The sequence below is a fragment of the Aphelocoma coerulescens genome, chromosome 1 (assembly GCF_041296385.1).
Source record: "Aphelocoma coerulescens isolate FSJ_1873_10779 chromosome 1, UR_Acoe_1.0, whole genome shotgun sequence".
NCBI classification, from domain to species: Eukaryota; Metazoa; Chordata; class Aves; order Passeriformes; family Corvidae; genus Aphelocoma; species Aphelocoma coerulescens.
Window position 1 is genome coordinate 113,858,672 of NC_091013.1, and position 12,341 is coordinate 113,871,012.

General features: G+C 36.4%; 1 protein-coding gene across 25 annotated transcripts in view; it reads left to right on the forward strand.

Moving 5' to 3' along the window:
• The window catches only part of CADM2 (cell adhesion molecule 2), a 589,213-nt gene that overhangs the window by 415,027 nt on the left and 161,845 nt on the right, over window positions 1-12,341 (forward strand). For all 25 annotated transcript variants that reach the window (XM_069024966.1, XM_069024958.1, XM_069025004.1 and 22 more), the window contains one exon: window positions 6,978-7,127. In XM_069024966.1, coding sequence (XP_068881067.1) covers window positions 6,978-7,127 — 150 coding nt within the window. The remainder of the gene's footprint in view (window positions 1-6,977; window positions 7,128-12,341) is intronic.

Here is a 12,341-nt window from a genome sequence, read left to right on the forward strand (position 1 = left end):
GGATTGAATGCTGTCCTGCTTTTAGAGAAAAAGGACTTTTCAATTCATTAAGGCACAAAGAATTGAGCATAACGCTATAGAGTGAAAAGTGACACAAAGTCTGAGCCGTATTTACAATTATGAGAACCAGAAAATTCATCAGTTTGTTGTCACATTTGTGGGAAGATGAGGCTCACTTCAATTATGTTTGGATTTGTAACTTCCTCAGGAATGTAGAGTGGTGGAGGAGAATGCCTTTTAATAAGTAATAACTGAATAATGTCACTGGATACTCTTCTCCATTCACAAGCAAATAATACCATGGTGATAGCCTGAAAAGAGTAAAAAATAGTCACTTATTCAAGGTTCCTAGGAAACAGCACTGTTTGTGCCTACTCTTTTTTTTTTTTTTTTCCCCCTATTGTCTCTCTCATGTTTTTTCCTGTTTATCATTGTGGAATAATTCTACTTCAATATGTTTTTTGGGTTTTTTTCCAAATTTATATCTGCAATCTTTTTCACTGTAATATAGTCCAAGTTAATCATATTTTGAGTTAGCTGTTGGTTTGGAAACATACACCTGAAACACAGGGAGTGAAGGAAGGAAGGAAGGAAGGAAGGAAGGAAGAAGAGGCTTCTTCCTTTTCTTTTTTTGCTGTCAAACATAAATTCTATAGTCTGAAATCAGAGGCTGTATTGGTTCACTCTTGTCCTTTGCCTTTGCATTATTTTAGTATTGCTGAAACATTTAAAAAGGCTCACTGAGCTTGAATGTACAGTCTGGGGGTAACAGTTATTCTCTGCATCATTTCTTCTCTCTCTCCTAAACCTGTCATTCTGCAGTAAGTTTCTGCAGTGTTCTCATTAATTCCAATGTTCTTTGCAAGAGGTTTTGTTACTGGAGTATGTAGCAGTTATTAGAGAACACAATTTTGTTTGGTTTGTTTCTTTTTTTAAACGATGTTTCTTCAGTGAGCAAACAATTTACGGGATATTTTCTCCGGGCATCAAATCAAAAAGTATTTACAATCTAGATATGGGACTAAATTATTGCTGTTTAAGATAGCACGTTCAGAAAGGTGGATCCATTCAGTTAAAGACTCTCTGTACCAAATAATGCTCAGGAAATTCTTTTGTTCTTTAAAAATGCAGTGTGAATGCATTTTAACATGCAGGCACTTGCTCTGTTGCCTCTTGAAATAAAGCAAAGCAGGTAGTTATGCATCAGGAGTTAAATTGTGTTACTTAATCTGCCATCAATATTTTTACTGCCCTCTTAAGACTGTTCTAAGAAATTAAAAAAAATTAGAGGCAACTAATCATGTAGTTTCTTCCTTCAGATTTTCCAGGACACTAACCTTCAATTTGGTATCCATGCTGGCAGCATAGAGAAGCAGATTCATTCCCATTGCAAAGTTAGGAGAAGCACACAGTTGCACAGTAGTGCAGATCTCAGTTTATGCCTGCTGAAATGCAGTTCACAGTATCATTGCTCTTTAAATTAGATAAAGACAAGCTAATAATACTTTGTCTCCTTGGAGAGATGTTTGCATTATTTCATATATAAATTAAGTGAGAAAGCCAGGAAAGTGATTCAGTATATTAGATGTTTCATCATAATGGCTTGTTTCTCCTAATGTTTTAGTTTCTTTACTAAGAAAGAAGGCCAAAATTAATGTATTCTCCCTACAGATGCAAGCTGATATTTGAAGTAGTAAGTTGCTTGCTCTTTCACCCAAATATTTACTCTGCATTTGTTTTTAGGGCCTGGTCCTGTTAAAATCAATATTAAAAATCAGACTTGTTTTTAAAAAATAATTTGCTCAAGTTTTGTTTTTGTTTTTTTTTTTTTTTTAATTTCCTCTGATACAGCTCTGCATTTTTATGGGCTCTGGTTTTGTCTGAGACCATGCTATGGAGGTATCAAATAAAAAGCCCATGGCTTTGTGGTTCCGTGCAAGACTGAAAAGGATAAATCTCTGCTATAGAACTGTAGGCTCTACTTTTTCCCTCTTGCATGCTGATAAACTTTATTTACCTCACAGGGACTCTGGGTAGAGCCAATGTGCCAAAACACTGATAATTCTCTGCATCTCTCTCACCTCTTTTCCAGGCCATCCTCTCTATCCACAACCTTCTCTTTTGTGGCTCTCTGATGCACAGTGGTATGAGTAGGCAAAGCTTGCTGCACTGATGCTGTGCTCTTAATTGATATTGATACACTCTTAATTTGTGACATAACTGTTTACTTTCCAAAAAGAGACCTTTGCAGAAACAAAAGTAAAGAGAGGATTATGTTTTCTCAGTGCTCACAGCCACCTAGTCACATTTATAATTAGCCTGGTAAATTGATTAGAATATATCACCTAAGCGTCAAGTGGAAGTGTTGAACTCATTAAAGAGCTTTCATTGTAATTGCTAAAAGTAGAAAACCAAAAAATACAAAGCCACAAAACCAAGCAAAAAACCTAACCCAAACATAAACAAAAAACATGAAATGAACTCACTTGATGAATGTTTACAAACTGGACCAAATAATGATAATTATTCTACGTAGACTTGTCACACACTGAGATAAAAATCAGTGTTAAATGTAAAAGCAGTTTAGCCATGATTTTTGGGTGGGAAAACAAAAAAGAATAGCCTTTCTTGACAAGAAACAACTTGTTGCTAATGAGATGAGTGTTGGTCCTTCACAAAGCATTGCAGGAACAGCCTGTGGTAGAATATACTTAACTATAGCTCCACCTAGTCCAAATAGCTGAAATACTTTTGCTAACAAAGCTAAAATGAGTAGAGGGACTGGAATACAACATGATGACAACAGTGTCTTGATGCAGCCACCTTTTTGCAGTAATTTCATTGCTTGTTGTAATTTACCTTTGCAAAACCTTGTAGTGTTTTCCTTTTCAGATGCAAAGGAATTAATAATGTGGACCATCAGTAATTTTTTTTTTTTCATCTCTTTATTAGTGTACTCCATACAGGCAGTAAAATTGTTTGTCCTTGCTCTAGATTTGATTGTGGAGCAGAATGTAATTTGATATACTGTAGTGGATATACATATATGGATATATATAGATAGATATAGATATAGATATAGATATAGATATAGATATAGATATAGATATAGATATAGATATGTGTGTGTTTGATTGACTTGACCTGCTGGTGGAGGTTAGAAATGTCATTCCCAGCCATTTGTAGGGAGGAAAGCAAGTAATCTGGATGGGTAGCCCTGTCTTTAGCATCTGAGTTGTATTCTTTATCTCAATTATACTTGTCAATCACCTCAGTTAATAGTAAAGTAGGAAATAAATTGTACTGAACTTACCTAAAGAGATGTGTCCAGTGCAGTGAAATATAGGGATGTGTAAGTAAGAGCTACAGGAGAACTGGAAGGAAAAAGGGAAAAATCCCAGCCCCATGGTAAACCTTTAGTCATACCTGGGTCTGACCCTCAGGTCAAGAGGATTAATTTAGGTGTGCAAACAGGAATACAAAAAACTGGTAGAGAAGTGGCATCACCTTTGTATTTTTGCCTTCTGTGACTGCAGCAGTGGGACTTCCAGGCCTGGGCTGCACAGTTCAGAAAGAAGAGGACACATGGAAGAGGGCACAGAGAAGAGCCACAGACTAATTAAAGGATTGGAAAAATGTGATCTCTGCAGAAAGGCTTGGGAGCTCAATTTATTTAGATTATCAAAAAGAAGGTTAATGGATGATATGATCACAGTCTCTAAGTGCCTACAAGAGAAATTTGATAAAAGAGGGCTCTTCTGAGCAGGGGAAAAGATTTAAGAGCCAGTGGAAGCTGGATGCTATAGTGAGACAAATTCAGAGCAGGGGTGAATTCTGTGGTTTTGTTTGAACAATGAGGACTGTTTCTCTCTGAAATAAGTTACTGAAGGGCCATAAATTTTCCATTACTGGGCTTCTTAAGCCAAGGTGGAATGAATGCTTTTGTTAGAGGACATTAACAGAAACAAGGCCTCTCCCACAAAATACTGTCAGATCCTCAGGAACCAGAGGCAATCTTTAGTGGCATAAGCCACTTCTTTGACATTTTAACTGCTGTGTTAAAGGGCATGATGCTAATGTTTTCTTTAGTGTTCACCTGTTTCATATAGGGTTTTACAACCTCCTCCAGTCCTTCTGGACCCAAAGTGCCTTCTTCAGTATCTCAAGTTAGCTGCAGATACAAACACTAAAGTGAAACTCATGAGTTTTTCTTTGTCTTAGTTTTCCCATCACTTACTAGTATTTTTTGTCTTCATTAAGAGATGTGCAGTACCCATTCATTTGGACTTGCTTTATCTAGTTATCTCTGTCCTGTACAGGCTCCCTTCTTTCTACTTGGGCTACTTTCCATATTAAATGTCTCCTTTTCTCTGAACCTCTTCTCCACTCCAAGCTTCCCATGAAGCTCTGTGCATCTTCTGCAGAACCACACAGATTCTCTGTTGGCAAGGGATAAGATGAACATTTTGGTCTTCTTTTTATATGCTAAATTAATTCTTGTTTCCAAATAATTAGCAATCACTGGGGTGGCCAGAGAAAAGAAAGTTCTGACTTCTTCAGGTTATGGCATCTGCAGTTTCCATTTATACAGTTGATCAGAATAGTTTATGTACTGACCAGAGATGAATCTGTGACTTGGCAGTCAGTAACAAATGATAGAGTGCATGTACACTGACACCTTCATGATAAGAGCTGTAATACCAGACAGAGAATACAGGGTAATTATGGGGAGGTCTCCTAAACTGTGTTAATAAGGTCCTAAATCATTACAGCAGGTTTTTTATTAAACTACCTCCCATTCCAGTTCTTTAATGTAAGCGACAGATTTCACTGTGCTAATCTCTGGCACTAGGTTCTGTTTAATGCTTCTTGTAGGCAAAAAGTATTTTAGCCTACATAGTCTCCTATTCACAGCTCATACTTTAGAAGGTTATTTCTTTGGTGAGTTGCCTGTAATTTAGTGGAAGTAACAACAGGCTGAGTGCATTTTTCTGGATTTTAAAAATTCTAATTTAAATGATAAGCAATTTATGCAATATCTTGAGGTTCCTTGACACATTGGAATTGAAAGAGGAGAAATGGAAGGAAATGACAAATCTTTTCTGTTTTCTTTTTTCTTTTTTTCCATCCTTGTTTATTATTTTTCTCTCATCGTTGTATTTCTCAATGTGTGGTTTTCAAGAAGCAGGGTTTGATTAATGAAGTGTCAGATACAGAGGATGTCATGAGAATTTTGGCATTTATTATTTGCAGCATTTAAATTAGCCATGGTATTTTTAGTATTCCTTATTTTTAATTTACTATGTCTGTTATCCTGTTAATAGTAAATACCCTCTTCCAGTAAATATCAGTACACAGTAAATCTTGGTCTTTAGACAACTGTAGTTGATATTTATACAAAAATTATAATAGTTATTCAGATTTGCATTTTGGTGGAAACATTTTATTTATTTCACTGATGGGGTGCTTATGTTCCATGTGTAAGGCCATCGGATTATTTCACATAAGGAAATCAAAATCTGGCTAGAATTATGTTTTTGGCAATATCAGTAGGTCAAATAGAAGTTCAGTTGTTAATCTTTTATTTACTACTTCCTTGCTCTGCTCCTCTGCAAACCTGTATCCTAGACAATAGATTTCCATATTACCATGCCTTTATATAGAAGACATGCCTCACTTTAACTTGTTTGGGAACAACTCTGGTGAGAGGCGCTAAAATAGGGTGTTTCTCTGTGGGTTTTATGCTGGATTTATGATTCTGTATTGTATCATTAATGGGTATTGTATTTATTATATCCTTGATGCACTTATGGCACGTCTATGAGCTTGTTCTCTCCTGTAGGGCTGTAGAGAGATTTTTAATTTCTGACACATCCCACTTGAGCGTCAGTCTTGGCATTATACTTCTTATGCAAGCATCTCTACCTACTCTTCAGTGCTTCTTTTAATAGAACCTGTATAAAAGAAGAAGAAGAAAGAAGCATAGGTTTCATTTAGAGTATTGGGTTGCCTTTCTTTTGCATTGTACCCTTAAATAAATAATGTATGTCCTAGATAACAATCATACATTCAGTGATGTGTCTTGTTTATTATTGAAGGTTTTTTCTTTCCCCACCCATGTTAGAAATCACTTCCATGGTTTTGTGCTCCCTTCTTGCAGTCCTGTTTGTCAGAATGTGTTGTGCTGTTTGACAAGGGGTGTGCTATTCTCACACTACATAAACACTTTAGCCTAACTGTGCCATTGAAAATGCTTGTGATTCAAGAACCTGACTGATACTGCTCCTGCATTGTGTAGAGGCATTTGGAAATCTTCCCAGTGACTTTTCAGCAAGCACTTAATGTGATTCATAATGCTCTGGGATAGAATCACAGATGTGAAAGAGACCTACTACATCATCTCTTCCGTTTTCGTATGAGATCAGGTTATATTCCCCCAACAGCATATGCATCAAGTATTAGATTCACACTACATTTGCTCTCCAACAACTTTCCAAACCTGACACAGAAAACATCATCCTGAGAGGCCTTTAAAATGTATAAAAAGAAACAGAGAGTCAAGGTTGCCCCGTCCCTCTGTTTTAAAAACTCTGTGGATTTTTATGTTATGCTTTCAGTGATGTTTTCAACAATAATTTAACTATATTGCTTGCACTGAGATATCTTTGGGTGTGTCTGAGGAGATAAAATTGCAGAGTATTTCTTTGGAACTAAATAGTTATGACTTGGGGGGGGGGAGGGGAGGAATCCTTTTTTCTTAATTCATCTCTCTGTTTCTCAGGTACAGAGAATATATTGTAAATGTAATTTAAAAAAAAAAAAATTATACTACCTTTCTTTGGTCAGACTAGATCACACTGAATTCCGGGTCTGTCACCTGTGGGAAACTGCTGCAATAAATTCAATCCTATAACTTAAATATTTTCTTTTTTTTCTCTTATTCTCTTCCTTTCTGCATCCCATCCCTCCCTCCTCAGGCAGCCAAGGGCAGTTCCCACTCACACAGAACGTCACAGTTGTTGAAGGGGGAACAGCAAATTTGACCTGCAGGGTCGATCAAAATGATAACACCTCCCTCCAGTGGTCAAATCCAGCTCAACAGACACTGTACTTCGATGACAAGAAAGGTAAATTATTTCCTGAACTCATGCTTCTGCACCCTTTTTTTTATAAGAAAGAAATGTTTAAAACCATTTCTCTTTACTAGTCTAATGTGAATGTATTTCCTATATATCCTAGGGCTAGATGTTTTCTGTCACAATTATTATATGATTGTTTGTTGGGGTTTTTTTTTGACTGGGGTTCACTGAAATACTATCTTGCACATTACAGTATATTTAAATTATTAAAGGAAAATAATAGGATTAGAAAGTCTTATTGTAAGATAATTTGGAAAATGCTGCAAAATATCTTGGTAGAGCATTTATGGGTGTCAAGAGGTGGCAAGAGAAGTAGTATCCCATAAAACTTGCGCCTTGTTTTTATTGGTGTTATGCATAAATATGTATTCTATATATTTTTACATTTATGTATATAATCCCACAGTTTGTTTTGTGGTGTACAGCAGGCTGGTTGTTAGTGAAATGCACAGTTGCTGTGGTAGGTGTTCTTAACAGCTAATAGAAATACTTGTATTTTATGTGCTGATGTTTCCAATGTTTCCATGCACAGATTTTTTAAAATTTTACTTAAATGGAGGAAGAGAAAAAGACAGGAAAACATCTATTCCCTACTAAAAGAAGGATATTATTTTGCAGTGGTATATATTTCTAGACATTGATTTGAACTGAAAAAGCATTGTGTTTTACATAATAGAATGCTAATGTAAAGATTACACTAGATTCTGTAAAGAAATTTAAGTTAGGAGTAATAAATTCTTCACTTGCCTTTAAAAAATGTGAAAGCTTTGGTGTTGATTTCAGTGCTACAGAAGTTCAACAGTTATACTTAATTCTGGTGCTTGAATTTATTTTGAAAGGTGCTCCATGCTCTAGAACATATTTCAACAAGTGCAGTCATTACTCTGCTTAAAATAAAAGAACTGCTGTCCAAATGCTCTGCTGAATGATTACAAGACTTTAAAACACCTTGTAGGACTGAAAGCGCTTTGTGGATCCATGCACTTCAATAAAGGAGAATCTAAAACCTGTCATTTTATACCTGCAGAAGCTGCAATCAAAATATGTTTTTTTACTATTAAAATAATAGCTGAATAGAATCTCTTGATGGTGTTGAAGTGGTTCCTTTCTCTTTTATCTAATTTCCTGTAGCGTGTAATCATTTGATTTGCAATTTCTTTGAAATCATAAGTACCTTTTGAATGTAGGATTGAAGATGAGAGGTTTATAAGGTGCAAACTTTGCAGCTGTAAGTCCTGTGCTGTAACCTTTGTCCACATGCACCCCTTTATTTTAGCTGTAGTCATTGGTGATCTGGGGTGGGTAAGTAATGCCTGCAAAACTAAAAGCAGAGAGACATTGTCTACTGATAGAGCACATCAATACTCAGAAAATCTATATCTTTTATAAAATAAGTGACATTTTAAAGGATGCTGAGAAGGACGTGTGAGGACTGCAAATACATTAATTTGAGCATTGTAGCCATTTTGGTGTGAATTGAATTTTCTGTGTGGTTCAGCTAAATCTTTACTTTTACAACAAATAATTGAAGTCGGTATTACTTTTTAATATAATGAATTAAAGCAACAGAATTTGAATGGCATGCAGAGTAGTAAGTACTAGAAGCAATTTATATTTCCCACAGGAAATGTGCAGAGCTGAAGTGTGTAAATTTAAGGGACCACAGTCTTTATTGAACTTTTAGCTTGTCCCAAGACTTGAAGGAGTAGCTGATGATTAATTTTATGGAGGAATTACTCTGCATCTATTACACATGAAAATGTCTTCGTGTGGTGAAGAAAAACTTCAGGTCCTTTAGCTGGAGATGTTAAGTCTTCTGTTGGCAGTGGTTTGCACTCTGTGTGATATTTCCAGTCTCAAGTATACTGAGAGGAGTGAGCAGTACGTCCAATTCCTGCATGGAAAACATTCTGCCACTTCTGAAAGTGAAGTTACAGCTTTCACTGGCAATTTTTCCTGTTTGTATGTGTATGGGTTCATATAAGTAAGAAAGACATTCCTTTCACATGCCTTTGATGCTTGCATTATTGAGCCAAAATGGAGAGAGTTGTTTATTAGTGGTTTTGTCAGGAAATGGTGGCAAGTGAAACTGTAAAGGCTTCCCCTTTTTTTCTCTCCTTGTTTCCCACTTCTCCCAGCCAGGCATACAATTTGGCTATAAAAAAAGCAGCTTTCTACTAGAACCAGTCATTGCATTTAATTTATTGAGAGCAGTGCCTCTGCCAGAGTCTATTCAAACCTGTCTCTTATTGTTAGCCAAAACCAACCTCCAGGTCTTATTTATCCTTTCAACACCATGAGCATTGCTTGTTAATAGCTGTGCTTCTTAAACTCTGAAAATTAATGGAAACTTGAACAGCCATAGAGTTATGTTTTGTGTAAAAAACAGAAGCTCAGACAAGGTGTGTCACCAGCCGCCTTTATATCCGTCAGAGCCGAGTAACTCTGGGTGTTGCCATGTTAGGAAATAAGTCACTTTTGCTTACTTTGAACTTTACTTCCCTTCATTAGGTTATTTTCTACTTATACAAATGACACATGTAGGAATGGGAGTATATTTCTTTCATGTCTGGAAGCATAACACAAATTCAAGAAATCTTTTTGTTGATAGCTATATATTTTAATAATTATGAGAGAGTCAAATAGTAAAGTGAAGGAACGTGTGTAAGTATCAAAAGAGGGTTGAGAGTGCAGCAGAATATGAGGGAGATGAGAGCTGCCATTGTATACAATAATTAAGGTTAGAAAAGACCTTTAAGGTCATAAAGCCCAACCATTGACCTTAGGACCACCACCATATGGTGCAAGAGGTGCCAAAAATAGAGCAAATTGTCCATGCAGTGAAAAGCCCTCCCCACTGGATTGTCCTTGGCAAGACCCATTCTGTGTTCATGCTTCTTTCTCAAGAAAGTTGGTTCCTCTGTCTTGCAAAGCCATTTTTTGACCAAAATAGAAGTTCTTGCAAAAAAAGGGAGAAAGACTCAGTCACTTGTGCCTTTCACATTCCTGTGCCTTTCCTCGAGGGGTTAATTATTAGTCTCCAGTTTATTAAAAATGGATGACGTATGTATTATGAAGAGCACATTCATGTAATTTTGCACTCTTCTGAGCTGTGGTGCAGTCATTGACATTGAAGTTAGGAGTCATCCTTCCTTTTTCTGTTTTAGTTATTCTAATGTACAGAAATGCAATGAGCCAAACACAGTAATACCAAAACCACATTATTAAAATTACTCTTCTCTTCCCCTCACATGCTGCTGTGGCCACCTCTTTCTAAGTACAGATTTTTTTCTCAGTTAAGAGGATTTTGTGGCTAGTAAAGAACACTTCCATCCCAACCTTCACATCAATTTAATATTTATTTAATATTAATAAAGGAGACAAGGACTGTTTTTAACTTGGGACATTTCTGGCACTTGGCCAGCCTTAAAGTGATATAGACAGAAAATTAGGAGTGCCTTGTTTCAGAAAAGGCAATGCTGTGGATTTGGTGAATGTGAAATCACAGTTCAGAGGTTGTTTCCAGGTCTTCATCACTTGCAGTAGGTGGTTTGGTTTTATTGTAAATTTAGGCCTAAAATGCATTTGACTCATTGAGGTGATGGGAATAGGAAGAGGAAATAAATCCTATTTCCTTACAGGAAATTAAGTTATAGCTTTATTTTATTATCTAACCAAGGTGAAACTGTTGCTTCCCTCCAACTCTTTCTTTGATACTCTAAAATATATTGAGATCTGAAATAACTTTGTCTTTTTTATTATTCTAACTCAGAGTAGCTAAAATATATGAAAAAGAAATGTTTGATCTGGTGAACTTGGTCTCATTGATGACCTATATCCTTGCTGTCCTTTTTGGTATTTTTATCTTTTTCTGGTTCCTCTGCCTCAGAAATTCAAGGACATTTTGTATCAATTTGATTTTTAATTCTTTCTCTTTCATTTGAAACATCAAGCTTTTACCTGAATAAGTGGATACATGCTCTTAAATGTTAATAAGCTTAACAACCTTGCCTTGGTCTCCAACCCCCTCTGCTCCAAGAGAATTTTAAAGATTGTGTCTTCCTTAAAAATAGGAATTCACAACTCACCCTAAGCAAGTTCAGATTCTCTGGAAACAAATGCAAATTGCATGCTGCACTTGAAATGAGTCTTTCCCTACACAGTTTTCAATTAAAATGAATAATTGCCATAGAAACCTCTGTATCACTTTATGCACCCAAGTACCTATAATTGCATAGCTGCCTTTGGAAGAAGCACAATGTGCAACAGTGTAGAACTGGCAGATATTATTTTAAATTTATGTAGGTTATTTTAGTTTATCTTCACTGGTGTCACTTCTTAAGGATTTTGAGAGGGCAATAAATGCTGAGAGACATAAATATGAATGCAGAGCTATAAGGAAAAGGCCACAGCATGGAGGCAGAGAGATATTTGATAAAGAGAAGACTGAAAAGAACCTTTATGCAACTTGTTATAGCAGCCATCTTCTCATATTCCCATTCAGTAGGGGGAACACAGATAAATATAGAGCAGGATATTGAGTTATAAAGGAGGCATGTACAATTGAACAATGGCTGTTGATATCAAAGGTGTTTGATCTCCTCAATATTAAAATGTGTAATTGGACTATAAAAAGGAAGAGAATCTGTACCTCATGTGTACATACCTAACAGTTTTGCTCAGTCAGGCGAGTGCAAAATACCTGCTCTCCACCTTAACAGGGAAGTTTGCAGGTCTGTTGATAGTAAAACAAGGGTGTGTTGACATTGACCACGATAAGTTTGCCACAAACTGACACAGATTTTGATGAGACGTGTGCCTGATGCTAATCATGGGTACATGGCCCCTGTGCTTTCATCAAGTAGTAGCACTTTCATGTCTTACTGAAAAATTAGAAAGGATATTCCAGTCTCAGGATTATTCATCCCTCAGCAGCAGAATATATTTCTTTAGATGACCTTTGATTTTTTACATGTAAGAGTCTTGGCATTTATGTAGCTCCCTATCATCTTTGAAAGCTTTCAAAGATAGTGGTGCACTAGGCAAGGGTTGTGAGAGGGCACTGTTCTTGCAAAGCTCTCGAGAGCTTCCCTGATAGGCACAATGATCTGATGGGAACATGTTTGGGTACAGCAGCTGCCCATGAGGTTCAGCATTTACTCCCTCTCTGGGGTGGCACCATTATGTTGGAACTTATGTGAG